This window comes from Portunus trituberculatus, chromosome 18 (assembly GCF_017591435.1).
Source record: "Portunus trituberculatus isolate SZX2019 chromosome 18, ASM1759143v1, whole genome shotgun sequence".
Classification (NCBI taxonomy): domain Eukaryota; kingdom Metazoa; phylum Arthropoda; class Malacostraca; order Decapoda; family Portunidae; genus Portunus; species Portunus trituberculatus.
The window spans coordinates 21,595,563-21,621,026 of NC_059272.1; the positions used below are offsets into that span (position 1 = coordinate 21,595,563).

The 25,464-nt window shown below is 38.4% G+C and overlaps 4 protein-coding genes and 3 long non-coding RNA genes across 7 annotated transcripts; all 7 read right to left on the minus strand.

The window, feature by feature from the left end:
• Positions 1-3,226: 3,226 nt before the first annotated feature.
• Positions 3,227-4,372, minus strand: LOC123505674 (cold and drought-regulated protein CORA-like). The gene is made up of 2 exons (XM_045257311.1): positions 4,293-4,372; positions 3,227-4,159 (listed from the first exon to the last, which is right to left on the minus strand). Exons 1-2 carry the CDS (start codon positions 4,350-4,352, stop codon positions 3,854-3,856), a joined length of 366 nt encoding a protein of 121 aa, XP_045113246.1. The 5' UTR covers positions 4,353-4,372; the 3' UTR covers positions 3,227-3,853.
• A 2,581-nt stretch (positions 4,373-6,953) lies between these two features.
• Positions 6,954-7,661, minus strand: LOC123505708 (holotricin-3-like). The gene is made up of 2 exons (XM_045257359.1): positions 7,624-7,661; positions 6,954-7,505 (listed from the first exon to the last, which is right to left on the minus strand). The coding sequence occupies exons 1-2, from the start codon at positions 7,630-7,632 to the stop codon at positions 7,236-7,238; spliced, it is 279 nt and encodes a 92-aa protein (XP_045113294.1). The 5' UTR covers positions 7,633-7,661; the 3' UTR covers positions 6,954-7,235.
• A 2,628-nt stretch (positions 7,662-10,289) lies between these two features.
• Positions 10,290-11,041, minus strand: LOC123505671. The gene is made up of 2 exons (XR_006675229.1): positions 10,986-11,041; positions 10,290-10,724 (listed from the first exon to the last, which is right to left on the minus strand). It is a non-coding gene; the product is annotated as an uncharacterized LOC123505671 (long non-coding RNA).
• A 2,913-nt stretch (positions 11,042-13,954) lies between these two features.
• On the minus strand, positions 13,955-14,626 carry LOC123505740. The gene is made up of 2 exons (XR_006675247.1): positions 14,568-14,626; positions 13,955-14,359 (listed from the first exon to the last, which is right to left on the minus strand). It is a non-coding gene; the product is annotated as an uncharacterized LOC123505740 (long non-coding RNA).
• Positions 14,627-17,382: 2,756 nt separating this feature from the next.
• Positions 17,383-18,605, minus strand: LOC123505709. Its single transcript, XR_006675241.1, has 2 exons — positions 18,359-18,605; positions 17,383-17,768 (listed from the first exon to the last, which is right to left on the minus strand). It is a non-coding gene; the product is annotated as an uncharacterized LOC123505709 (long non-coding RNA).
• A 2,158-nt stretch (positions 18,606-20,763) lies between these two features.
• On the minus strand, positions 20,764-21,699 carry LOC123505700. Its single transcript, XM_045257347.1, has 2 exons — positions 21,663-21,699; positions 20,764-21,223 (listed from the first exon to the last, which is right to left on the minus strand). Exons 1-2 carry the CDS (start codon positions 21,669-21,671, stop codon positions 20,900-20,902), a joined length of 333 nt encoding a protein of 110 aa, XP_045113282.1. The 5' UTR covers positions 21,672-21,699; the 3' UTR covers positions 20,764-20,899.
• Positions 21,700-23,833: 2,134 nt separating this feature from the next.
• LOC123505668 (keratin-associated protein 19-2-like) lies at positions 23,834-25,104 on the minus strand. The gene is made up of 2 exons (XM_045257299.1): positions 24,991-25,104; positions 23,834-24,650 (listed from the first exon to the last, which is right to left on the minus strand). Exons 1-2 carry the CDS (start codon positions 24,997-24,999, stop codon positions 23,958-23,960), a joined length of 702 nt encoding a protein of 233 aa, XP_045113234.1. The 5' UTR covers positions 25,000-25,104; the 3' UTR covers positions 23,834-23,957.
• Positions 25,105-25,464: the final 360 nt, after the last annotated feature.

The following is a 25,464-nucleotide window of genomic DNA, read 5'->3' on the forward strand; positions in this document are numbered from 1 at the left end:
TGTGTATGTGTGTGTGTGTGTGTGTGTGTGTGTGTGTGTGTGTGTGTGTGTGTGTGTGTGTGTGTGTGTGTGTGTGTGTGTGTGTGTGTGTTTGTATACATCTGCATAACGAGGTACTTAGGTATAATCAAGGAGGTGCAAGACCCAATGCATTTATGGATATGGCAAGGAGAAGGTGGGTCGTGTAAAATGAATGGGTAATGGAATCGATATCGAGATGCTGTGAATTATTAAACATTACGTATAGTATATGCTACCCGTTCTCTCTCTCTCTCTCTCTCTCTCTCTCTCTCTCTCTCTCTCTCTCTCTCTCTCTCTCTCTCAGGTAAGACGTAATGACCAGAAAGACGCGTCAATTAAAGGTTGTTCTTGATTTCTGATGTGCATGTGGATTATTTTGATGTTCGTAGCCTTGAAAAAAATAAGCTTCTACTTTAAGTCATTCATCAATATTGACAACATGTAGATCAACAGAAGTATATGTATTATGTAATAGAAAGACTACATAAAAGTATATTTGAAAAACGGGTTAACCGCTGAGCAACCTCGTAAATCTCAGAGATTTGGTGCTTTAAAGTTTCGTGTGTAAATCTTGTTGGAGTAAAGTGTCCCTCGAGTGTCTTCTTTATTCAAGATTATAAAGAGAGAGAGAGAGAGAGAGAGAGAGAGAGAGAGAGAGAGAGAGAGAGAGAGAGAGAGAGAGAGAGAGATTGACTGACTGACTGACTGACTGACCTTGAAGTCATTCGAAACATGCACTGTCCTCTATTCTTTTATAGCTGCTCATCATTGGCTGCAGTCTATCGTTAGTTTGTGTCTGTCTCTCTGATCAGATATCGTTCCTGAAGCGCTTTGATATTTTCGTTTTAATAACACTATCGTGCGTGCTTCCGAGTTCAGAAATGTTGGATGAGAATGTCTTTTAGGTCAGTAGGGCGTGTGACTTTGAAACATTGTTTATAAAAAAGAAAATATTTTTATGATAATGAAATATAATGTACAAGTAATAATAGACTCAGTTCTCTCATCTCGCTTCTCTAATTAGATGAAAAAAAAGTTGAACATTCACTTTAAACAGGAAGAGCCGCCAAGTGCCTAATATTTTCAATATTATAGATCGCACTTCCATGGAGAAGCTTTCCTTGGACTCTTGAAAGGTTGTGCAGCTTTCTTCCTCCCTCGACCTTCTAATTAGTGGTAATAGGAAGGTGGCAAGGATTAAAGCAAAAAGGAGGGATTGGGCTGGAAAACATACGAGTATGAAGGACGAAATATAGAAGGGCGTAGATAGACAAAGTTCATGATGACCGTTCGGTAATTGTGACTTGCAGTATGTGACCTGCTAGCAAGGTGAGCGCACTCGTGCACGCACTCACTCACTCACGCACGAACGCACGCACGCACTCACGCACGCTAAATAGATAAATAAGTAAATAAAAACGTAAGGCAAAAGGCTGACTGGAGGTAAGGAAAGATGGAGTAGTAAAAGGCTGAGGAAATGAATACGAACGAGGCAATAAAAGGCTCTGGAAGTCGTGAATAAATAACTGGAAGGAATCATTGCACGTCGCTAACACAACGGACGACCCGATAAACACAACTATAAACAAACACATAAATTCCAACACAATTGAATAACATACGCGAACAGACCAAAGGAAAATACGCCACCACGAAAACACTAACACCTTTCATTCTCAATACCAAATTATTATATATATATATATATATATATATATATATATATATATATATATATATATATATATATATATATATATATATATATATATTAGAATTCAAGACCTTAGTTTTTTTTTTTTGCACAGCTCTCTTATCTTTTGTCTTTGGTCGTTCTGATTATATTTTGCTTTTAATTTCAAACAAGATTTGTATTTCTTATTTGTTTACTATAAAGGTTTCTAATTATAGCAACTTCTGCATATGAAAAAAAATGTCGTCATTCAATGTTTAAAGAAATATCTACATTTAAAAATCAAATGATTATAAAAACGTGTTTTGTCGTACTTTCATCTTATTTTCTTTGTTCGTTTTCTCCTTACCAACGGTCCTGGACTCTTTCTTTTCTTTGCTTCTTACCCTCTCCTTGCCTTCCTTCACGGAACGCTATTGATCATGGCAAAGAGCGCTCTCTCATAAGTTTTTCACCGTCCCCGTCAGTCTCGCGTGTCTGGGCCTCATTGAAGAGAGTTAGGAGACGCCATTCCTCCGTTTGTGGTGTCGTCAGGCAGGGAGCAACATGGAATTTTTATTCGACTCTTTTTCCTATGTCTTTGTGCACCTTGAGCACGTCACTGTCCTTTCAGGATTCCGTAAAGAACGAACGTGTGTGTGTGTGTCCTTTAAACACTTGCTGCATATTCCATATTTCATGCATTATATACATATGCTTATGTATACGCCGCTGGTGATCTTTAAAGTGGTAATAAAAATCGTCAAACGTCACACACACACGTTCGTTCTTTACGAAATCTTGAATGGACAGTGATGTTACAATTTTTTTTACGGTAAGTAGGTACACTTGAAGAGTGTATGGGAAGCGCTGTTCAGCTTACGCCCATTAGTGGCGCAGGCAATTTTATTTATAGTGGTACCCATATTAGGGCACAAATCACCGCCCAAGCTCATCTTGAGTGTAGCCACCTAGAACCTGGGTATCATGGTGACATGTAGGTAATTTTAAACCACTCGACAAATGGCAAAGTGTTTTAAGACTGTACGTGGTGGGATTCGAACCTACGCGTAGACGTCTGCCCGATCCCACGCTCACCACCTTATCCACTATGCCACCGCCTCCCTACAAGTAGTTAGTAATATTGGTTATATGTATATTCACTTTTTATTGGCATATTTAGAGGAAAAAAAATATGTTCACTTAGGTTACATAGCAATGATAACACTGTGTTGGAAACTTTTAAACTTGGACCAACCTAACTCATACATAGTACAAGCTCATCTCTACAGGCGAGTTGCTGATTCCAAGAAAACTCAGACCATGTGATAGAACATCCCTTGGGATTTTGTGATATAGAATTCATTTCTTCTGTTTTGTGGAGTTCATTGGTGACTTACAAAAAGATGAAGAACTTTTCATATTTGGTCTCTTAAGTACTCTGTCGATGCTGTTGAAAATTATTTCAGGATATTTTACAATTGTTGAGACAAAACGATCGGCCATGAGTCAAGAGCCACGAATGATAAAGTAATGATGATCACATTTATTGAAAGGTAAAATAATATTTTAGGATTTACAACCATTTTGACTTAAATATGAGAAAAGGAAGAGGAAACGTAAAGGGCTCGCTCCAGATGTCCACCATTCAGTCGAAACCGTTGTTGAACTTAATGTACAAAGTTGTTTATAACGCGGACATATTTCTTCCGTTGATTACCCGCATCTTGTTAGTTCTGGCTGCCTTCAATACAGCAATGGAGCGAGGGTTATTGTGGTTGATGTTGTTTTAGAGGAGTGTGTGTACAAACAGCGAATATCCGTGTGATCCTCACCTGATAAGAAAAGCTCATGCATCTTGGATTGTTTCTCTTAACCCGATTTTGTTTCACCAGACTTCGATGAGGAAAGGTGTATTATAAAATGCATCATTTATTGTATAGCGCTTTATTTTGTATCAATAATTTAAAATATATAACGTGTGTGTGTGTGTGTGTGTGTGTGTGTGTGTGTGTGTGTGTGTGTGTGTGTGTGTGTGTGTGTGTGTGTGTGTGATTGTCCAGTGTATTAATAGTCATAGGCGAAAATGACTAATGATTTGGCCACTATCTTGAACTGCCGCTAGGAGACCCGTCGTAGTGGTGTTTCTTTGTTAAGAGCTCAACGCCCATAGCCACCGAAGTGTCCGTAGCCTCCGCCGTGTCCGTAGCCCCCGCCATATCCATAGCCTCCACTGTGTCCGTATCCTCCGCCGTGTCCGTATCCTCCACCGTGTCCGTATCCTCCGCCGTGTCCGTATCCTCCCCCATAACCGCCGTAGTGGACGGGGTAATACACGGGCTGGTGTACTACGTGTATGGGACCTCCATGGAATCCACCTCCCTTCTTGCCGAACCCTTTGCCTTTAAAGTGGGGCTCGCCGGAAACCACCGCCACTGCCACCAGAAGCACCAGCAGGAAACACGTCTGCAAGAAAATACATACAATTACAATGAAAACATGACTAGTTTGCGTCAGTGTGTGCTAAACTTTCTTTCATTTGTGATTTCATCGTACACTGCAGTTCCTTCATGTTTTAGTCATTGGTTGAGTGACTTACAAACTTCATGGTTTTCAGGAGAGAGGCTGAACGTTTGTGTTGCTTAGGCACCTGAGACATCCAAGTTATATACTGTTGGGCGGCTGATTGCCAAGTGTCGTCTGCCGATCCCTTGTGGTTTAAAGTATACTATGAAATTTACTACGTCATTGACGACACTCAAGAGACCAACCTCATCAAACATACACAAAAAAAATATGTGGTTTATCTAGTTATCCTTGAGACTTTCCTTGATCCGCATTTCCTTTCAAGACGTCAGTTTCCGGAGATTCACATTTTTTAACACATTAACAGTGACCTTTCAGTACGTTTTAAGGTTCCTCTCACCACGTCCACACAAGAGTAAAAGTACATTGTCATCATCGAGTGGTCAAAAGAGTCTCTTTTCTAGTCATCGAGAGAGTATGAACCTTAATTCACCAAACATCATATATATATATATATATATATATATATATATATATATATATATATATATATATATATATATATATATATATATATATATATATATATATATATATATATATATATATATATATATATATATATATATATATATATATATATATATATATATATATATATATATATATATTATCAGATTACATCCGAATCTAAAATAATGCAAATACCTATGAAAAGTTACCTTACAATACAATATACACTGTGGAAATGAGGATGAAAATGCCGACATGTTTTGTGCCTTACATAGGGTAAGCATTCTCACATCAGTCACTAAGTAACTTAACACTTCCACTAGAGAAGCGCTGGTCTTACTTTTGTATGTCTCGCTCCACTCACACACTGGGACACCCACTTCAGTGTGTCACCATCCGCCGTCCGTCCCGCCACTGCCAACGTCACATCTCGCTGGAGGATATTGATTGCTAATAATGATAATAATAATAATAATAATAATAATAATAATAATAATAATAATTATAATAATAACGATTGACATCGCAGTGACATGGCGTCAGAGAAGGTAAGCTGGTCAAGGTCTAAACATCTTTCTAGCTGCCTAACAAGCGAGGTCACACACACATTCACTCGTCTTCTCCGGAAGTTCTTTTCACTTGTAGCAGTACTCAGCATTATTCAACCTCCCGTTCTGGTGATATCAATAATCTCCAACTAATATTACAGCTGATGCGTGTTTTGCATTTAGTTTACATACCTTTATCTGCTGACTGATCGTCAGATAACTCATTGAGATAGCATATTGGAGGTTGGGTGGAAATATATACACATACTTGTAACATTACGCCATTGATCCTGAGTCAAACCACCGAGTCCCACTGAAGCGCCATATACACTTCCTTGACACGTAAAGTGAAGCCGCACGAAACATGAATACCCAGCGCACCTGGATAAGGATTCTTTTATAATTTCTTGGCAAAATAATGCTCGAATCCACTTATTTGTAGATTGAATTTACTCTGTTCTCTCCTCCGTTTTTTATGTTTTTTTTCACGTCAGTAGTAATACTGTTGTTTTAACACTGACTCATCATTTGCTCATTTAGTAGCTTTGATACATGGGAAATAGCTTTGCATCCTGAAGCACATACACATTCTGTGAGTAAAAGCAATAAAGATGTAATCACCTTGCTGAGGATTATCTTCAAAACCATCTTCCAGTCCACCACTCGCTTCACTCCTCGTCGTCTTCCTTGCTTGTGGTCCCTTTGTTAACTTTTCACCAACTCTGGACTTTTTTGGTATTTTTCGAAACAAGTTTTAAATGTCTTTGCTATCGGTGAACGTTTTACAAGTAGAATCCATTTTTGTCATAAACTTGCAGCTCCTGACACACGCCTGCTTGTTCAGGTTTCCCTATGTTCAAGCTGGTTTAGATAAGGCTGATGGCTCTAGTCTTTCAAACTTTTGACCTAATATATATATTGATTTTTCTTCCTCTCTTTCTGAACTTTTGCAATCTACTCTCCCAAGAAGATACTTAAACTTATATCTGTCCACGGTCTTCTCTCTGATTGCTAGTAGGAACTCCATAAACGGTGATCAACTGCTGATCTCGAGACGCGGTCACACAGCTTCTGGAGATTTATTCCCGGCAATTGATGACTGATTTTGGCCACACGGAGGACTGTTGTAATCTGGGAAATTTCGCCTGAAAACAAACAAAGCTAAATGTAACTGGACTTTTCAGTGATATTCTGATTAATCCGAATGAATGAATTAACTTGATATTTGTTAAGAAAAAATAATGCTGGATAAAAAGAAAAATGGGGCAAGTGAGTTGGGAGGGAAGGGATAGAACATCTTGATTTGGGACAGCGAGGCACCCTCGAGGCCTACACAGGTTTACTGAACCAAACCTCAACCTCAGATCACGAAGGTTAATCAAGGTAATAATAAAGGTAAGGCCATATTTATTCAAGACAAGCTCCATTGAACTCACTGTGGCAGACTCAACAGAGAGACACAAATAGCTGGTAAACTACTCAAAGTGATTTGCTGACCCTCTTGTGACCACAACTTGTCGGCTCTCGAGAGAAAATAACCGACATGCTGGTGGTCGAGAGTTGGTGTAATACTGAGCTCACTACACCTACTCAACATTCGTTTTCTGTGGCATATCTGAAAACTTCCGGTGGATTTTTCATGATCAGGAGAGGCATCAAGTATACATGGAGCATTCATGGACAGTTTGTTTATTCAGCATAAATATATATATATTAGAATACAAGAATTCATCCGTGTGTGTGTGTGTGTGTGTGTGTGTGTGTGTGTGTGTGTGTGTGTGTGTGTGTGTGTGTGTGTACATTTTGTATGCATTACGTTAATATTAATGAGCAAAGACGACAAATGACATTGCTACTGGCGTCCACAACAAGCTTCATGCCGCTTTTCGGAATGAGGAGGTTGTCTTGAACTGCCGCTAGCAGACCCGTCGTGGTGGTGTTTCTTTGCTAAGAGCTCACCGCCCATAGCCACCGAAGTGTCCGGAGCCCCGGCCATATCCAAAACCTCCACCGTGCCCATATCCTCCGCCGTGTCCGTATCCTCCGCCGTGCCCGTATCCTCCCCCATAACCGCCGTAGTGGACGGGGTAATACACGGGCTGGTGCACTACGTGTATGGGGCGCCTATGGAATCCACCTCCCTTCTTGCCGAACCCTTTGCCTTTAAAGTGGGGCTCGCCGGATACCACCGCCACTGCCACCAGAAGCACCAGCAGGAAACATGTCTGCAAGAAAATAGTATCACCATGAGAATTAAGATTGCTTCAGTCAGCTGAGTTTTCTTCCTATTCTAGTTTTATTAATTGGTCATTTGTCTTCCCAGTTGTCTTCATAGCTACTTACAAGCTTCATGTTCGTCAGGAAGAGTTGAAGTGTTTTGTGGTGGCTGGAGGACCAGTTTATATACATAGGATGACTGCCTAGTGTCGACTGGTGATTCCTGAGCGTCGTGACTAGGCCAGACGGGCACGCCACCAACTTCCTGCTTCCTTCATACAAAACCTTGAGTAATCATGACCTTCTCCAGACATTTCCTGTGACTTTCCTTTAATTCATCTAATGTCGTGTTACGGAAGAAAGATGAAGCTGCACAAGGAAAAGTTAGTGTGTCAATAACACAATTTGTACTCGAGTTATATTTTAATGGCTATTTTATTGTTTTGCTGACTTCTATCATGTTGATGTTTTTCCTGTGGTGACTTTTATTTATTCATTTATTTATTTATTTATTATATTCATCCATTTTCTTTATTTTCTTTAGTTTTGTAGACGCCTTTCCTACAGATGTTTTTCCTGCGGCGATGTTTTTTTTCTTCTATCGAATAATCATTAAGTGGTAAGTTATTTTATTTATATATTTACATCAACATAGATGGTGTCATTTTGAAGCTACTTTCTGTCTAAAATCCAGCTCAAAAATGTTTGCAGCGTTAATTTTCCAGACTGAAAAACATTTATTCACATAGTGCCTCCTGAAAGCATCGCAAGCTGAGCATGCTACGAGAGGCGACGCCCACTGGGCCACTGTACACGCCAACTTCCATTAATAGTTCATGCATGCATTGGCATTTCTCGCGCAAATTTTGAGAGGTGATAATGATTACTAGCATGTGTTGTGCTGTGTAACTCTTGGTAACCTTGTTTCTGTATGTAATTTGTGACATTAAAAATAATGAATTTTTGAAACTTTTGCCGGATACTATAATTCAGTTTTGATATTATGTAATGTATGAAAAGATGTACAAAGCAAGGAAAGAGTAATATTTGATATGATATGTGATATGTGATGACTCTAAGAACGAATCAGTTGACTCTTGGACACATTAATGTTAAGCTATCGTCCTACCAATCTTACTTGTAATGTCACTATACTGGAATGTTATGTTTCATGAATTTATTGAATGTTTATATAAATAGATGAATACTTAAATAAATAAGAAATAAGGAAAAATAAGGAAAAACAAAACATGGCCAACAAAACGATTCATCATAAGGTGAAAAAATTAAAATAATTTTGTAATACTACAATTTTATTTGAGCTTTGTCTATTTAGACTGCGATACAGGTCTGGTGCCCATACCAATGGAGGGATATAGGCCTATTAGAGGGAGTACAAAAGAGAGTTGCTATCAAATATACAAGTGATATCTAATATTCCTTGAAATACAAGGTTAATGATGTTAAATTTATGTTTGTTAGTAAGGCATTTGTGGGGAATGAGGAAGAGGCATTTCAGTCCCGTAAGTGCATAAGTGGTACAGATAAAATCTTAAGGTCAGTGATCGTGGCATGGCTGAAAGTGAAATATATCAATTTACTAGAGCCATTCAAAATAAGGAATCGAAGTTATTGAGTAACGTTTTGTTTTTAAAGAAAATAATATCGATTTTCCTTTCACGTTTCTGATTATATTCTCGCAAATTTCGTTTTCATGTCGGTCAAAATAGAAGTGAAGGCAAATGCGGGTTTGAAGAGATACAGTCTCTGTTCGATATTATTTTTAAGTCTTTTATTTGCTCGCCAAAAGAGAGTTTAATAAAAAAAAAAAAAACTAGTTCAAAGGCATCTTAATTAGCAAGTTTCCAAATATGATGTTATTTTTACCCCTGTTCTTGTAATTGCTTTTAGTATGGAGACGTGTAAATCTGCAGCAATTAGCGCAACTTTTCCAGTACAGTTTTGATTTCATGAACCTTTCCCATTTCTGGTTATAATGATAACAGAAAATTAACATTCGAGCGTGATTTGATTGCTTATCTACAAAGATAAACCAAAAGTATTGGTCTCGTAAGCGTTGGTCTTTTTGTGCACACCGGAATCACAGAGAAAATGTAACCTTAGTTTTGTCTAGTTCTGACCGACCAAGTTTTGTGCCAGCGGAATCAGAGATGAACCATTTGAAGCAATGAAAAGTTGTATGCAACAAACCTTCGTTTCTTGCAAACCTTTGATTTAAAGGGAATTGACGTCAAGTATTGTTTGAAGTGTCCGAGTCAGTCATTTCAAGAAACTCTTCTTTGTGCGTTTAGTATTCTTAAATGTATAATGACGTCATGCAGCTCTAAGCTTCAAAACAAGACCATAGTCAGCTTCCTATGACGAATATTAAGTTTCTTACGAATGATATGATAAACAAGCTTAGATCAGTATCACCTGAATATCATGCACTTTATATTTCTGCCAAGAACTATTTCAAGTCTGTTCTCTAACTAGCCAAATACTCCCTCGTTAATGGTGTCAAAACCTTTCAAGGTCTAACCCTCCTCGTGACTTCTAGCAACTAGTTAGAAACAGAGACAACTCCAGTGTCTTTACTGACTCATATTTCATCTAGTTTACTTTCATTTTCTGCAATATTAAAAAAAAAAATATTTCTTATCTTTTTTTTTCAAATTCTAGAGGAATAACTTAAAAGTACGTGGGAATTTCCGTTTTACTTTGATAAAACTTGAATATTATCATCAACTTTTTACTTTTGTTTAATCATGAGGTCAAAATTAGACAAGTCATTATTTTCATTTACTATTCATTTGTTTATTTTTTCTAATTCTTATTTAATTCACTTCACATCCTAAATGAAAAGTGACCTGGAGGCATCGGAAGTGTATCGGTGCTTAGGACAAACTGGAATAAATAAGGTATAACATGTTGTGAAGACGCCGACGGTGATCAACATTGGTCTGGAACATTGCCGAACATCCTTATCAATGGTAATATGAATTGCCTCCGTACCCGGAGTATGCTTGACCATAGCCGTACCCTCCGGTGTGAATTGGAATCAGAGGTGATGAGTACGTTTGCGGCACGTAATGTGGGGACACTTGGCGGTAGTATACAGTGCCGTAACCATGATGACCTTGATTGTAATATAGATTGCTTGGCGATGGGACAGGACTGGCCAGGATTGCTGTTATAGCCACCACCAAGAATGTTAGTAGAGAATTCTGTTGAGAGAAGGACAACAAAGAAATTCTTAGAATGGATGATTATATTACTGCGCTCCTAATCACCTGAAGATTGTCTGAATAGTCAATAAGACATAGAAATATAGAGTGTGCATTCGGAAAAAAAGAAGTTCTAGACAGGTAAGCTTTCAAACTACATTCCCGGTTCATTTTGTGTAATACCTGGTGATGAAACAGTTTGTCTAAATGAAAAATTAAGTGAAATCTAATATTATGAGAAAATACTGTTTGCTTGCTTACAAGATTCATCTTGAGAAGTGAATGTGTGTGCACCGCTTGTTAGCACACGACTGGCGTGTCTTATATACTGACTCACCAGGACCTCGTTTGATCGCCACACGTACACCAGATCTGTAAAAAAAAAAAAAAAAAAAAAAAATCCAGTTTATTTGCACAAAATGACTATCAAATGAAACTCGGTCGACCTTGACACCAAGATGACTTGTGGAATCGTGGAATGACTGGATTGGTGTCTCACAATTCATAGCGCGACCTGACAACATTCACATATGTACACTCATAAATGCGCGTAACGTAAATTGTTGTTATTTGGCTTTATTTCTAACATCAAGGAAAGTTTGTTCTCTTGAAAAAATTCTGGTAGTAATTTTAACGTTTTCAACAACATAAGACTGTGCGATTTTATTTCATAACACACACACACACACACACACACACACACACACACACACACACACACACACACACACACACACACACACACACACACACACACACACACACACACACACACACACACACAGACAGACAGACAGACAGACAGACAGACAGACAGACAGACAGACAGACACAGATAGACAGACAGACAGACACAAACACACACACACACACACACACACACACACACACACACACACACACACACACACTCGACTCACACTCGAGAGGGTCCGGGTTCGAGTCCCGGAGGCGGCGAGGCAAATGGGCAAGCCTCTTAATGTGTAGCCCTTGTTCACCTAGCAGTAAATAGGTACGGGATGTAATCGAGGGGTTGTGGCCTCGCTTTCCCGGTGTGTGGAGTGTGTTGTGGTCTCAGTCCTACCCGAAGATCGGTTTATGAACTCTGAGCTCGCTCCGTAATGGGAAAGACTGGCTGGGTGACCAGCAGGCGACCGAGGTTAATTACACACACACACACACACACACACACACACACACACACACACACACACACACACACACACACACACACACACACACACACACACACACATAATCTCTGGGCTTTGTTTTACTGCCATTCTGCTTAGTTTTGCTAACAAACATTGAAATCACTTCGCTCCACATCACCTCGTGTATGATTTCCCTTACCTTACAAGTCTTCTCTTCTGTTCCAGTTAGGCAGCTTTTTTTTTTCTTCATCAGCTACTATCTCTCCTCTTAGCCTCTTTCCAACATGGTCTTTCTATTATTACTATATAAATTTTAGCTTACTTTTCTACCAGTGCTTCTGTTTTTCTTAAATGTTTTTTTTCTACCTTTCATATATTTTTTTTCCATTTGTTTGAATCGAAAAATTTATTTAGGAGTATATATGCCTTCAACTGACAGTGAATCATAGCTAGGTTACTCATCTTACCCTTCAGTCATTAATGGATTGGCAATTATCAGCATAAACTAATTGATTGATTTATTTTCTATATTTTATGGCATGCAAACAAAAATTACTTAGAATTAAACATGGATTCAGACCACATTGTGTAGATCCATGGATTAAGAAAAGATTGTCACCACACAACCTAGAAACAAAATCAAATAAAGTAAAGGAGGAGGGACGGGGAGCGAGATCTGTAAGGTCACTGCCCTTTAGAGTCACTTCCAGTCTGGCGTTTCTACCGGTCACACTGCGCAATCCATTGTTCCTCAACCAGCACACCTCAGTATACATTGTCTGAATAAAACGTACTTAAAAAGCCAACAGGTCAAACAGCGTTAACGAAAACCTTCTTTGAGAGAAAGCTGGATAAATTTTGTCCTTTAAGAAATATTATATTGTGTTACACTACGGAATGTTGACTTTTACTCCACTCTGGCGATGTTACTGATAGAGCAGTGCCTAGCAGGGTTGGCATTAAAAAGAAAAAGAAGAAAAGGAAAAGAAACCTTAGCAACCCTGTCCGTGTTTGCACTTTGTCTATGAACATTTATCTTTCCTTTTTGCTGGAAGTTTGCGTACTTTCATTTTCCCCCAAAAGTGACCGTTCAGATCCCTCAAACTACCGTTCTGTTGCTTTGATTTCCTGCCTATCCACTCCTACGCTGATGCTAACACCCGCACCTTTCCACATATCTATACGCGTCCAACTATTTCAAAAGTAAAGTTCACTCAGAGGAATCACTAAACGCCTGACATCTAATCTCTTAAATTTCTGATTGTGGCAGAGCAAACTTAGTATTGTTCAATGACTTACAAACTCAGTTCTTCCACGAATCAACTAAACACAACCTCTTAGGTAACTATTCCCTCTTCTTCATTGACACTCGACTGTATCCTTTTTCTATCCTTTGCTTATAATCTAATTAGAAACTTTGCATCTCATCTCTAGCTAAGACTGCAAAGTTTGATAAATGCTGATCACTATACATATAAGTTGTTCGTTGTAAGTTATCATTATAATTAACATTAATATTTGTTATTATTATTATTATTATTATTATTATTATTATTATTATTATTATTATTATTATTATTATTGTTATTATTATCATTATTATTATCATCATCGTTGTTATTGTCACTATTTTTTCGCGTTGATTAATTTTAATTTCATTCATTTGCTTGTCTCTCTTTTCAGATGAACGTCTCTGCACATTAAAGGCAAGCAACGCATAAACCTGGTGCATCAAGTTACACACACACACACACACACACACACACACACACACACACACACACACACACACACACACACACACACACACACACACACACACACACACACACACACACATATATATATATATATATATATATATATATATATATATATATATATATATATATATATATATATATATATATATATATATATATATATATATATATATATATATATATATATATATATATATATATATATATATATATATATATGTGTGTGTGTGTGTGTGTGTGTGTGTGTGTGTGTGTGTGTGTGTGTGTGTGTTGATAGACCATGATTCAATGTGAGTGAGTAAGACAGTAAGGGTAACCGTGACATTTTATTTGAGTGAGGTGAGAGAAAGGGAAATGAACAATAGTAAAAGGAGTCAAATATTTCAGCACCAGCAGCTGCTAAGATGGTTATTAAATATAACTTGTGTTTATTTTATCACCGTGCAGTTTCTTGCCACTTCACTGTTGCAGCATTCTGTTAGTAGTAAGAATGTCCATTTCCGTAGCCGTATCTTCCGAAACTGCGCCCTTGGAAATCTGGCCCAAAGAAACGCGGTCCTTGAATGTAGGATACACGCCTGATGGTGGGAATATAGGCCGTAACGACTCCATAGTTGTACCGGGGTTGACTGTAGCCGTAACTGCTGGTTTCATAGCTAGGAAGAGGGCTGCACGTGACAGCCACTACGGCCATCAGCACGGTAATAAACAGCAAAACCTGATAGGGAAGGATAAAAACAGGGTTAATACCACCTTACCAAACACCGCAGGTTCGCCTATACGTACACAAAGATCTGGTATATTGTCTTCATTCAAAAGTTTTCATTAAATATGTGTGAAAATTTTCAAATTAAATGGGTCGCTTTGTTTACAGCGCAAGTTTAAGGTAAATGAACTATTTAAGTTGGGAGTGTGTGCTTCCTTACAAGTTTCATCTTGCGCGGCGAGTGTGACTCTTGTTAACTCTCTTGCTGTCTGATCTTATATACTTGCCTCAGAAGACCTAATTTAATTTGTACCGCGGAATGACCTAACACAACCAGTCTGAGAGAAAAAAAAAAAGGTATACCAGTCTTTGTACAAAAAAGTCTGCATCAAGTGAAACGTAGTCGACCTTGACACCACTCTGAGGAATTGTCTATCGTTCAGTGACTTCATTCGCTCCGTAAACGAAAACGTTGCCAGATCGTAATATTGAATGATTGAGAGTTGCATAAGATCACAACAAACAAACAAGTCTATTTTTTTTTTTCAACGTGACGATGGTTTTCTGTTTTTTTTTTCTGGATACAATTATGGAAGGTTTATGTCTAATATGTCTTGCATGAACTTTTGATATTTCTAGAATAGCCTTTACTACTTGCTCTATTTGACATATTACGATATCTGTGCCTTTCATTAAAACTTCAGTTTGAGAGAGAGAGAGAGAGAGAGAGAGAGAGAGAGAGAGAGAGAGAGAGAGAGAGGTATGAAAATAATCGACAAGAACAAAGAACAAAGGAACACTAACGGGTGTAGGCGCCAATATATGTCCATGTTGCCTTTTATGTTTTGAAACTGATACTTATACCTTACATTTCTATGCCAGAACATGCAAAGACTGTTCTTCAGTTAGCTAAAACTCCTTCATCAGTCATCAGTATCAAATCCTTTCCAAAGCTAACCACCCTCCTGGCCTTTAACACTTAAGGTTTCCTTCTTCATCCTTCGGTTTACTATATATTTCAATGTGACAGCATCACTGCCTTCTCATCGACAAGTATCGCTAAATCTGAACTCTTCGTCACATAAACCTTTGCTAAATCTCAACTTTGGATAATTCAGCTTGTTCCTTCCTCTCCTCTTTTGATTGTTTTAAGACTCCTATTAAACTTATTCCTAATAATGTTTCCCATGCCCGCAATCCATAGAAAGGATTATGGAACTGATGCAGTCCCTCCTATTGTTCTCAAAAACTATTCTTCCATGTTCATATCTTGCTCAAACTTTTCCAACTATATCAACATCTGCCTTTTCTTCTTGTTAGAAGCTTATGCGGCCAGTTCTTAAAAAACATTGAAACATTAAAACATTTATTATCCCTTATACATATATGTATAAGGGTAGCCGCTCTAACCCTTTAAAGTATCAACTGCCATCTTATTGCTTTAGTATCTCTCTTTCTAATGTTTTTGAGTGTACCTTCATCGTGAAGATTCTTAAACATCTATCACTTCACAACTTTACGTATATTTGATAGCCATTATGGGTTCCATCGTGTGTTCTGCTGGTGATCTGTTGACTTTCCTCGTTGAATCATGGACATCCTCTTTTAGGTATTGTGGTAAAACGTTTGCTGTTATTTTAGACGTGTCAAAAACATTTGATAGAGTCTGGCACATAGCTTTAATTTGTAAATAACTCTCCTACTGTTTCAATGCTTTTCTCTGTAGTAGATTCATTTCAACTTATTTTCTGATCTTTCCATTGCTACTGTGGTTCCTTTAAGGAAAACAATTTATGTTCTGTCACTCACTTTATCGGTAATCATTGTGCGCCACTGCACCTTTCAACATTATTTCTTAGACATCCAAGCCTGCAGGAAGTAAATAACTCACATAATTCCAGACTTTGATGTCTTCAGAATTTCTGATTGGGACGGAACAATATGTGCTTTCCTGTGCCTCAAAAAACACAGCTTTTCCATCTGTCAACATCGCACAACCTTCCAGACAATATCCCTTTCATTCAGTGACACTCAACTATCCTTTTTTAATTTTATAATGAACATAACCTTATATCCTTCCTTTACTGAACCGAAAACGGAAAACTTTTCATCTCTCGCTAAGTGAGCGGCCAACACCGGACAGGGATCTTACGCATTCATATCTGCTCACTTCCTGATACAAGAGTTAATCAATAGTTTTAGTCTTTAATAGCTTTTTTTTTTTCTGATAAACTCTAGAACTCTTTGGCTGCTTTTCTGTTTTCTCTAACCTATGACTCGAACTTCAAGAATATTTGAAGACACATCCCATATTTTGTTGAATTTTGGATTCTAAAGATTGACACCTTTCACTGGACATTTTTTGTTAATTATTATTAATATTATTTTTATTATTATTATTGTTATTATTATTATTGTTATTATTATTATTATTATTATTATTATTATTATTATTATTATTATTATTATTATTATTATTATTATTATTATTATTATTATTTTTGTTTTTTGTTACTTTGGTTTCCTTCCCTTTTCCATAAAAAGATCATACACAAATGTTAGCCAGAAGATAAAGGTGAGGAGCCCAAAGATTGTCCAGTTATTGCGTGAAATGACACCAAATGAAATACAAGTATTGAGCTTTGTCACTTTAATAAAAAGTCAGTACAGCTTCAAATCATGAGACAGATCAGCAGAAGATGGAAAATTGCGAGATGAGTTTATCATTTGAAAAAAAAAAAAAGTCTTATGATAATTTCTCTGCTGCTGTCATTAGATAAGGAAGTAAAAATACCTCTGTGATGCATCTCATACCTGGAACCTTATCAAATTTCTTGAAGGAAAACATGGAAGTATAATCGTACAAAGAGAAAGAATAACGTTTCCCATATATATATATATATATATATATATATATATATATATATATATATATATATATATATATATATATATATATATATATATATATATATATATATATATATATATATATGATTGTTGAGTAATGTAAGGTCAAACACAAATGAAGTAAAGTAGTTCTTTCTATGGATTTAATTTCAAATGAAAGAAATATTGGAATATAGGATAAATAGATCACAGGTAGCTTAATAAAGAGTAGGAAGGTGTAGTGAGAACCTGATTAGGAAATGTTAAGAGGGAAAAGTCTTTAGGTCGTTCGGGCGTATCGCGATGTCGTCACACACTGTGGAGAGCATCACTACCAGTAGCTATTGTACGATCCGTAAGGAAGGGAAAAGTGTTGGCGGATGATGTGGATCGTGGTAGGGGTGTAAGTAGAAACAGCCGCGTAGTGGGGATAACCGTAACCATGGTTATAGTTGTTATAGACTGGATATCCGGGGACAGGACTGGCCAGAACTGCCGCTACACACATCGCTATCACCAACACTAGGGAAATCTGCAACAACGAAAGCTGAATTAGAATTGGATGATATATATATATATATATATATATATATATATATATATATATATATATATATATATATATATATATATATTTTTTTTTTTTTTTTTTTTTTTTCCTATCTACGCACATTGGTCTTTGTATCGGCTCGCGCGCGCGTCTCTCTGTGTGTGTGTGTGTGTGTGTGTGTGTGTGTGTGTGTGTGTGTGTGTGTGTGTGTGTTTGGAAGGTATAGGCATTGCAGAGACATGTACTGGAAATCTTTTGCAGCTCTAAGAAAGAAAAGGCGTGGCGGTACGCTTCGCCTTGTACCGGAAGCTTCTTTACATCATCTGAATAAAAATGTGAGTGAGTCATGAATTCAATCTTGTTTGTCTTCTTTTATAGTAAAGTTCGGTAACACTAAAATTTGGATTTAGTATTCAAAAGCAGATTTGTAAATTGGTGTATGACATTTCACATTTTGTTTTCTAAATGGACCCATACTATTGACAATGAAAATGAAAAGATTAGAAGATTATTAATGAGTAATTAGATGAGTATTGTCAGAAACTGCCTTTGGGAATCATGCGCTTACTTACGAGATTCATTTTATCGTACTGAGTGTTCATGTGTCTCTAAGCAACTCTCTCTTTGGGAGGAGTTTTATATACTGGCTTGTTACGCAAGTCAGACCTGGTTAGGAAAAAAAAGAAGAAAAGAAAAAAAGAAAAAGAAAAATAATAAGGTTTTGGAGAAAGGGAAAATGAGTAAATCTGGGATGCCTTGACACCAAAATGATGCACAAGATCTTTAGTGATTGGAGATCCGCAACACACTGGTTTTGAGATACTGATCGAGTCCTCAGCCCATTGTATTCTTCAGTGTGCCAGCGATTCTTGTAGTTTTTTTTACAATGATTTTATCGCTTGTGCACATTTTCTGTGTGTTTCTTTATCTTCCAGAAAAGCTATTGTTGAAAAATGTTCTGTGGCTTTTTTAAAGTTTCGACGCTCTATATCCTTCTATCTGTGAAGAGTGTTGAGCTTGGGTGATGGTTGTGGTGGTGTCTCCTTTATTGGTTTCATTCACCACATTGTTTAGTGAAAACAATGTCGCCAAACAAAATCCTTTGATCAAGTGGGAACCAAGAACAGCTGTGGTGTGGTCGTTGTCTTCTAACCATTCCTTCAGATGAAACAGTGGCCCAGTCATGATGTATCTTAAAAGTTTAGCAAATCAATCTTTCTTTGTGCAAGTCTGACTCAGTTTTTTTTTTTTTTTTTTTTTTTTTTTGTTTATTAGAAATGCCCTTTCATTATTACTCTCAAGAACCTTTGATTTCAAATTGATATCTGATCTAGTATTGCAGCGCTCGACTTGTATTGATGCGCAGCTCTTTGTAATTATGAACTTCTAACGAATCGATGAAGTTCTCCGGATGTCCAGCGGAGAGAGTATTTCCCTTACAAGAAATTATTGTAACCAAACAACACGAAATCACTGAAAAAATCATAGCTTTGAAACACGTTATTGAATATTTTCCAGTGTCTATTCCTTTAATGTTTTTCTTTTTTAATTCTGTTGGTATTGATCAGTCGTCACGATCACAAAATAAATATTACATTTATTTAAATTACTGTTACATTTTGAATCTAGACAAACTTATCAAGAAGTAAACTTTGGATCTCCCACCTCGCCGTGTGCACGTAGCTCATCGCAGGTGTTGTGTTGTGCTGTCATCACTACTTCACTTCACTGTCAAGATGGTTTGGCTCTCTAGTACTGAATATATATATATATATATATATATATATATATATATATATATATATATATATATATATATATATATATATATATTTTTCATATTTATTTATTCTCTCTCTCTCTCTCTCTCTCTCTCTCTCTCTCTCTCTCTCTTCTCTCTCTCTCTCTCTCTCTCTCTCTCTCTCTCTCTCTCTCTCTCTCTCTCTCTCTCTCTCTCTCTCTCTCTCTCTCTCTCTCTCTCTCTCTCTCTCTCTCTCTCTCCGCCATCCCCCTAACGCACACATTCTTTGATTTACGCTTTTCCCCTGAAGTACTGGTGTGGAGTCCTGACCTTCCGTCACTGTGGTGCAGTACACTGACAGCATTGTGTACCGTTTACAGAAAAATAGTGCAGCTTGGTCCTAAACTGTCGAGATTGCTGTTAGAATAGTCATCTTTTCATGCGTACACACTGCGCGGGAATGTTGCATCTCTTTCTATCTTTTATCGCTATTTTCATGCTAATTGCTCTACTGATCTTGCTAACTGCATGCCTCCCCTCCTTCTGCGGCCTCGCTGCACAACGCTTTCTTCTTCCTCTCATCCCTATTCTGTCCAACTCTGTAATGCAAGAGTTAACCAGTATTCTCAATCATTCATATCTTTTTCTGGTAAACTCTGGAACTCCCACCTGCTTCTGTATTTCCATCTTCTTACGACTTGACTTCTTTTAAGAGGGAGGTTCCGAGACATTTGTCCCTGAATTTTGGATAACGTATGACCTTTAAGGGAACTTGCAACCCAGTGGGCCTTTTTTTTTCATTTTTTTGTTGCTCTTGGCCAGTTGCCCCTCCTGCATAAGAAAAATAAACCAAAAGTATCTTTCATAATGCCCCGTTTAAGAATGTTTTTTTTATCAATTATTTAAAAGTATTGTTTTAGAAAATACAGTGGGGCAGCTCGCGTTTTGTGAGGCAAGGGATCCTCAAGCACATGAGTTCCAATCCTGGCCACGGTGCGAAGATTGGAGAGGCATCTACTTGGGGTAACAGTTCCAGAATACCAAAACCAAGCCCTTTGTAAGGAGGCACCGCCCTAGTCCCAGTAGAATAGGAAAAACTGGACGTTAAAGAAAAAAAAATCGAGAAAATATCAATGACATCTACTTTTCTCCTCCCAGCTATGCTTCCAAATGCCATTTTCCTTCCCACTTTTGTGAATGATCCTTATGCTAAAGGTAAAAAATATCGAACATTAATAAAATATTTTTTCTTTATTCATCAGTGATACATAAATACTCGTATAGAACAATGTGTCAAATGATATTCGTAATGAAGGATCTTATTGAGGATTTTTATAAGTCTTTTAGTTGACAAAGCTTTTATTGAGCAGCTTTAGTAGCCGTAGCCTGCATTACCTCCATAACCGTAACCTTGACCGTAACCGTAACCATGGTTCACCACGACTGCCGCGGGGCGCACGAGACGCACATTGTGGACATAGGAAGGCGCCAGGTTGCCACGTGTGATGTGGAAGGGAGACACGTGGATGCGTGCAGGATGGAGCCTGACGATGCTGCTGATCTGGGGCCGACCGTAACCATAACTATAACCCACGTTACCATAGTCAGAACCATAACCAGTATTATGGGAACCATAGCCATAGATGGAACTGGCTGCCGCAGTTGCCACCGCCACAAGCACGAGTAAGAGGGAAGTCTAAAAAGAAAGAAGTTTATTAATTAGGTGTGAAATATTAAGATACCGTTATGTCATTACCTTATCATATAAAACTCAAGTTATGCTGATCATATCTTAGGCAACACACGGCTGCCACGGGTATGAATGTGATAACTAAGTGAACGTAGAGTGAATGTTCATGGCAAGCAGTGTCCATTGGCGGTGAATGTAACAGATACATCTAGAAACCTGTAGGTTATGATATTAGTAAGTTAATAACTTGCTCCTAATGTACACCTACAGTATAATTATTTAAGTTTTCGTGGTAAACAAAGTGTTATATATTGTGTTTTGACTATCGGCACACCACATCAACATAAATGGCAACTAGAAAAAAAAACTTTCAAAGAAAACAGGAATATTCTTTACACGCAACTACAAAATAGTAATATTTTTGCTTGAATGTTAGTTTGCTTACGAGCTTCATTTTTAGATGTGGGAGTGTTTCTAGGACTGGCAGTGCATGAGGAGGTCGGGTTTATATACCTTCACTGGAAATGATGTCACAAACTTGATTTCATTCGTCACGCAAAAAAAAAACTTGTCTTACCCGCTCCAGATCATCCCAAACGAGTACAAGAGGAAAAAAAAGGAAAATAAAAAGCAATGTGCCAAATTCAAAACCAAATATTGTAATCTTGAATTAACAATGATTGGCCTTCACAGTAGTAGTACATGTCACTGACATGGTGATGGCCCAGTGACCTAATTGTCTAGTATGTGGTGTTGCGTTTCGTTAACCTGCATCCTTTCCATTTCTTTCTACTAGCACATACTGGAAATAAGTGTGTGTGTGTGTGTGTGTGTGTGTGTGTGTGTGTGTGTGTGTGTGTGTGTGTGTGTGTGGGTGGGTAGGTGGGTGTGTGGGTGGGTGCGTGAGTAGATGGTGTGTGTGGGGGTGGGTAAGAAGCGTATGGATTAATTTAGCATCAAAATGAATATGTATAAGATGGAGATTTTCCAGAAATTCTAAACAAAAGTGCATGAATAATAAGCAGAGATGGCCTGGAAGATTTGCGGTCATACTAACAAACTAGGAATTTTAGGGGAATGAAAATTTGTAATCAAGACTAGAAGGGAAACCATTCAGAGTTGTGCAATGACAAGAATGGGTCTGTTTGAGCGATGTTAGGAAAGGTGACGGGTTAAAGGCCCACAGTAGCTTCACTTTCACAGCAGGAAGCATTGAAAACATATAAGATAATTTGGTGTGCCATATGCAAACAGCAACTGTCTCATCAAGAACCAAAGCAATACATTACGGTACTTTATGGTACGAAATTACGATATGATACGATTGTAAGGAAATTAAAATCTCAGTACGATTATTAGGGTTCTTTTTTGTGTAGTATGGTATGGAAGCAAGGTGCGATTGTTTATTTTCCTTTTTTTTTTCCTCTTTTTATCAGAAACACTTAGTACTGAATCCACCTTGTCTTGACCTAAACATGAACTGGGTAAGTGTGCCTTCAGTCTCAGACCTCCTCTAGCAGAGCAACTCACTCTACCTCATGACCAACTCTCTTTCCAAAGGAGGAATTATGTGAGGGACGAGGAATGAAGAACTGAAGTAAAATTAGTCGTCTTAATTATAACAACTTAATTGAGGTTGAATGTGGACGTTTACGGTCAGCAACAGGCGATGGTGAGGCACACTGACTGAGCGGAAAGAACCCTTCTCCACGAAAGAAAAAGTAAGCTGACTGCCATTCGCTTATTCTATTATTGCCTCCTTCTTATTATATCATTGCACTCGCACACACGCACACGGTTATACAAAACCACGCGTACGTGAGAGAAAGAGAGAGAGAGAGAGAGAGAGAGAGAGAGAGAGAGAGAGAGAGAGAGAGAGAGAGAGAGAGAGAGAGAGAGAGAGAGAGAGAGAGAGAGAGAGAGAGAGAGAGAGAGAGAAAGAAACGACATTAGCTTGATTCTCACTTAAAATAAAGATACGGGAAACACACACACACACACACACACACACACACACACACACACACACACACACACACACACACACACACACACACACACACACACACACACACACACACACACACACACACATTGAACTTTGTCTTTGTTTGACCTTATTTCATTATATTCTTCACACCTGGTTGTACGCCTTGACACCTGAGGAAGCTTATATTGATGCAACAAACAGCTGGAAATTTGGGACAAGAACTCTATTATGAGGGAGGCGGTGGCGTAGTGGATAAGGTGGTGAGCGTGGGATCGGGCAGACGTCCACGCGTAGGTTCGAATCCTACCACGTACAGCCTTAAAACACTTTGCCATTTGTCGAGTGGTTTAAAGTTACCTACATGTCACCATGATACCCAGGTTCTAGGTGGTTACACTCAGGATGAGCTTGGGTGGTGATATGGGCGCTAATATGGGTACCACTATAAATAAAATTGCCTGCGCCACTAATGGGCGGAAGCTGAGCAGCGCTTCCCATACACTCTTCAAGTGTGCCTACAGGTGCTATAGCCCTTACCGTAAAAAAAAAAAAAAAAAAAATGATTTCTACGTAAACCTTCATGGCCATCTACACCACAGGAAGGAAAGAAACAACACAAACACAAGTTTTTCTTACTTAAATATTTAATAAATAGGTGAATGTATATATATATCTAACATTTTCCGTATACGATGAATTATTGTCGATGATGAGATTGAAGTTCATAGAGGATAACGGCCACTACAACACTCAGCGACCGTAGTAATTACTGGTTGAGCCGTGAGGTTTGTAGCTGTTACTCCCGTAATAGCTGCTTCCATGAGGCCTGGAGCCGTGAGAGAAGCTGGAGCCATAGCTGGAGCCAAAGTTGAGGCCTGATCCGTAAAGATTCTGGTATATTCCATGTCCAGCCCCACTGCTGGTCAGGCCAAGGTGACTGGAGACGCCATATCCTGTGTTGCCAAGGTGACTGGAGGCTCCATAACCTGTGTTGCCAATACTGGAGACGCCATATCCTGTGTTGCCAATACTGGAGACGCCATATCCTGTATTGCCAATACTGGAGACGCCATATCCTGTGTTGCCAGTACCATATCCTGGCTTCCCGAACCCTGCGTAAGTGTGGCTATACGATCCGAATCCAGGGAACCCATTACCATACAGTCCTTGCCCCGTGTGACCTTGGCCATAGGATCCCTGTCCTACATAACTTTGGCCATACAATCCCTGTCCTGCATAGCCTTGGCCATAGCCGTACCCGTGGCCGTACGATCCATATGCCCCTGACCCGAGGGAACCTTGGCCATGGTGTAATCCTTGCCCCAGTTGACCAAATCCTCCAGAATAACCGAAGCTACTGCTCAAGTGACGAGCTTCTTGCTTTCCTTTATCCGGGCTGGCGAGAACGGCCGCCACCGACACCAGCACAACTACAACGACAGTCTGCGATGGACAATAGGGATAATAAAGGGTAGCATTAGATCTGAATCAGTTCCTATCCATTACCAAAGTATATATGAAATTATTTTTATATTTAGTCATTAATGGTGACGATAAAACACACCATGTTATAGTAAGACTGGATAAACCGTGCATTGGTCATTGTAAGCAACACATTAAAGAATGAGGAACAGTATTAACATGAATAAGGAGATAAGGACATGTTCTAAGCATAAGGTTCTTAACATTCCCTTGGCAAACTATTGTCAACATAACCGGAATTCTACAACAAAAAATAAGCAGTTCTGAAATTAATACACTACAACTCAGACGAACTACTCACAAGCTTCATGTTTAGAGGAACAGCGGTGTGTGATACTGATCGTCTACCTCTGCCCGTCTTATATACAAGCGTCGCGAGGTGAGATTTCCTTCCCAAGATGCTGGCTCCCTTCCAGACTCCTCCTCCTCTTCTCATCTTAACCACCAAATGCTGCCCACACATCCCATCTACCCTTCATAGGTTCCAACAGGCGCCTAACATCCACCCCGCCCTTGACGCCGCCATAACCTTGACCAGCACTCTTCCCACGTGCGACACTGAACTTTCATTGCTTGGCCCGTTTATGTTGTTGTGGTTTGTGTGCTCCATTTTTGCTTGTTATTCGTAGTAGTAGTAGTAGTAGTAGTAGTAGTAGTAGTAGTAGTAGTAGTAGTAGTAGTAGTAGTAGTAGTAGTAGTAGTAGTAGTAGTGGTAGTAGTAGTGGTAGTAAAGGTAATGCGTTCTACTACTATAACTACAACAACAGCAACAACT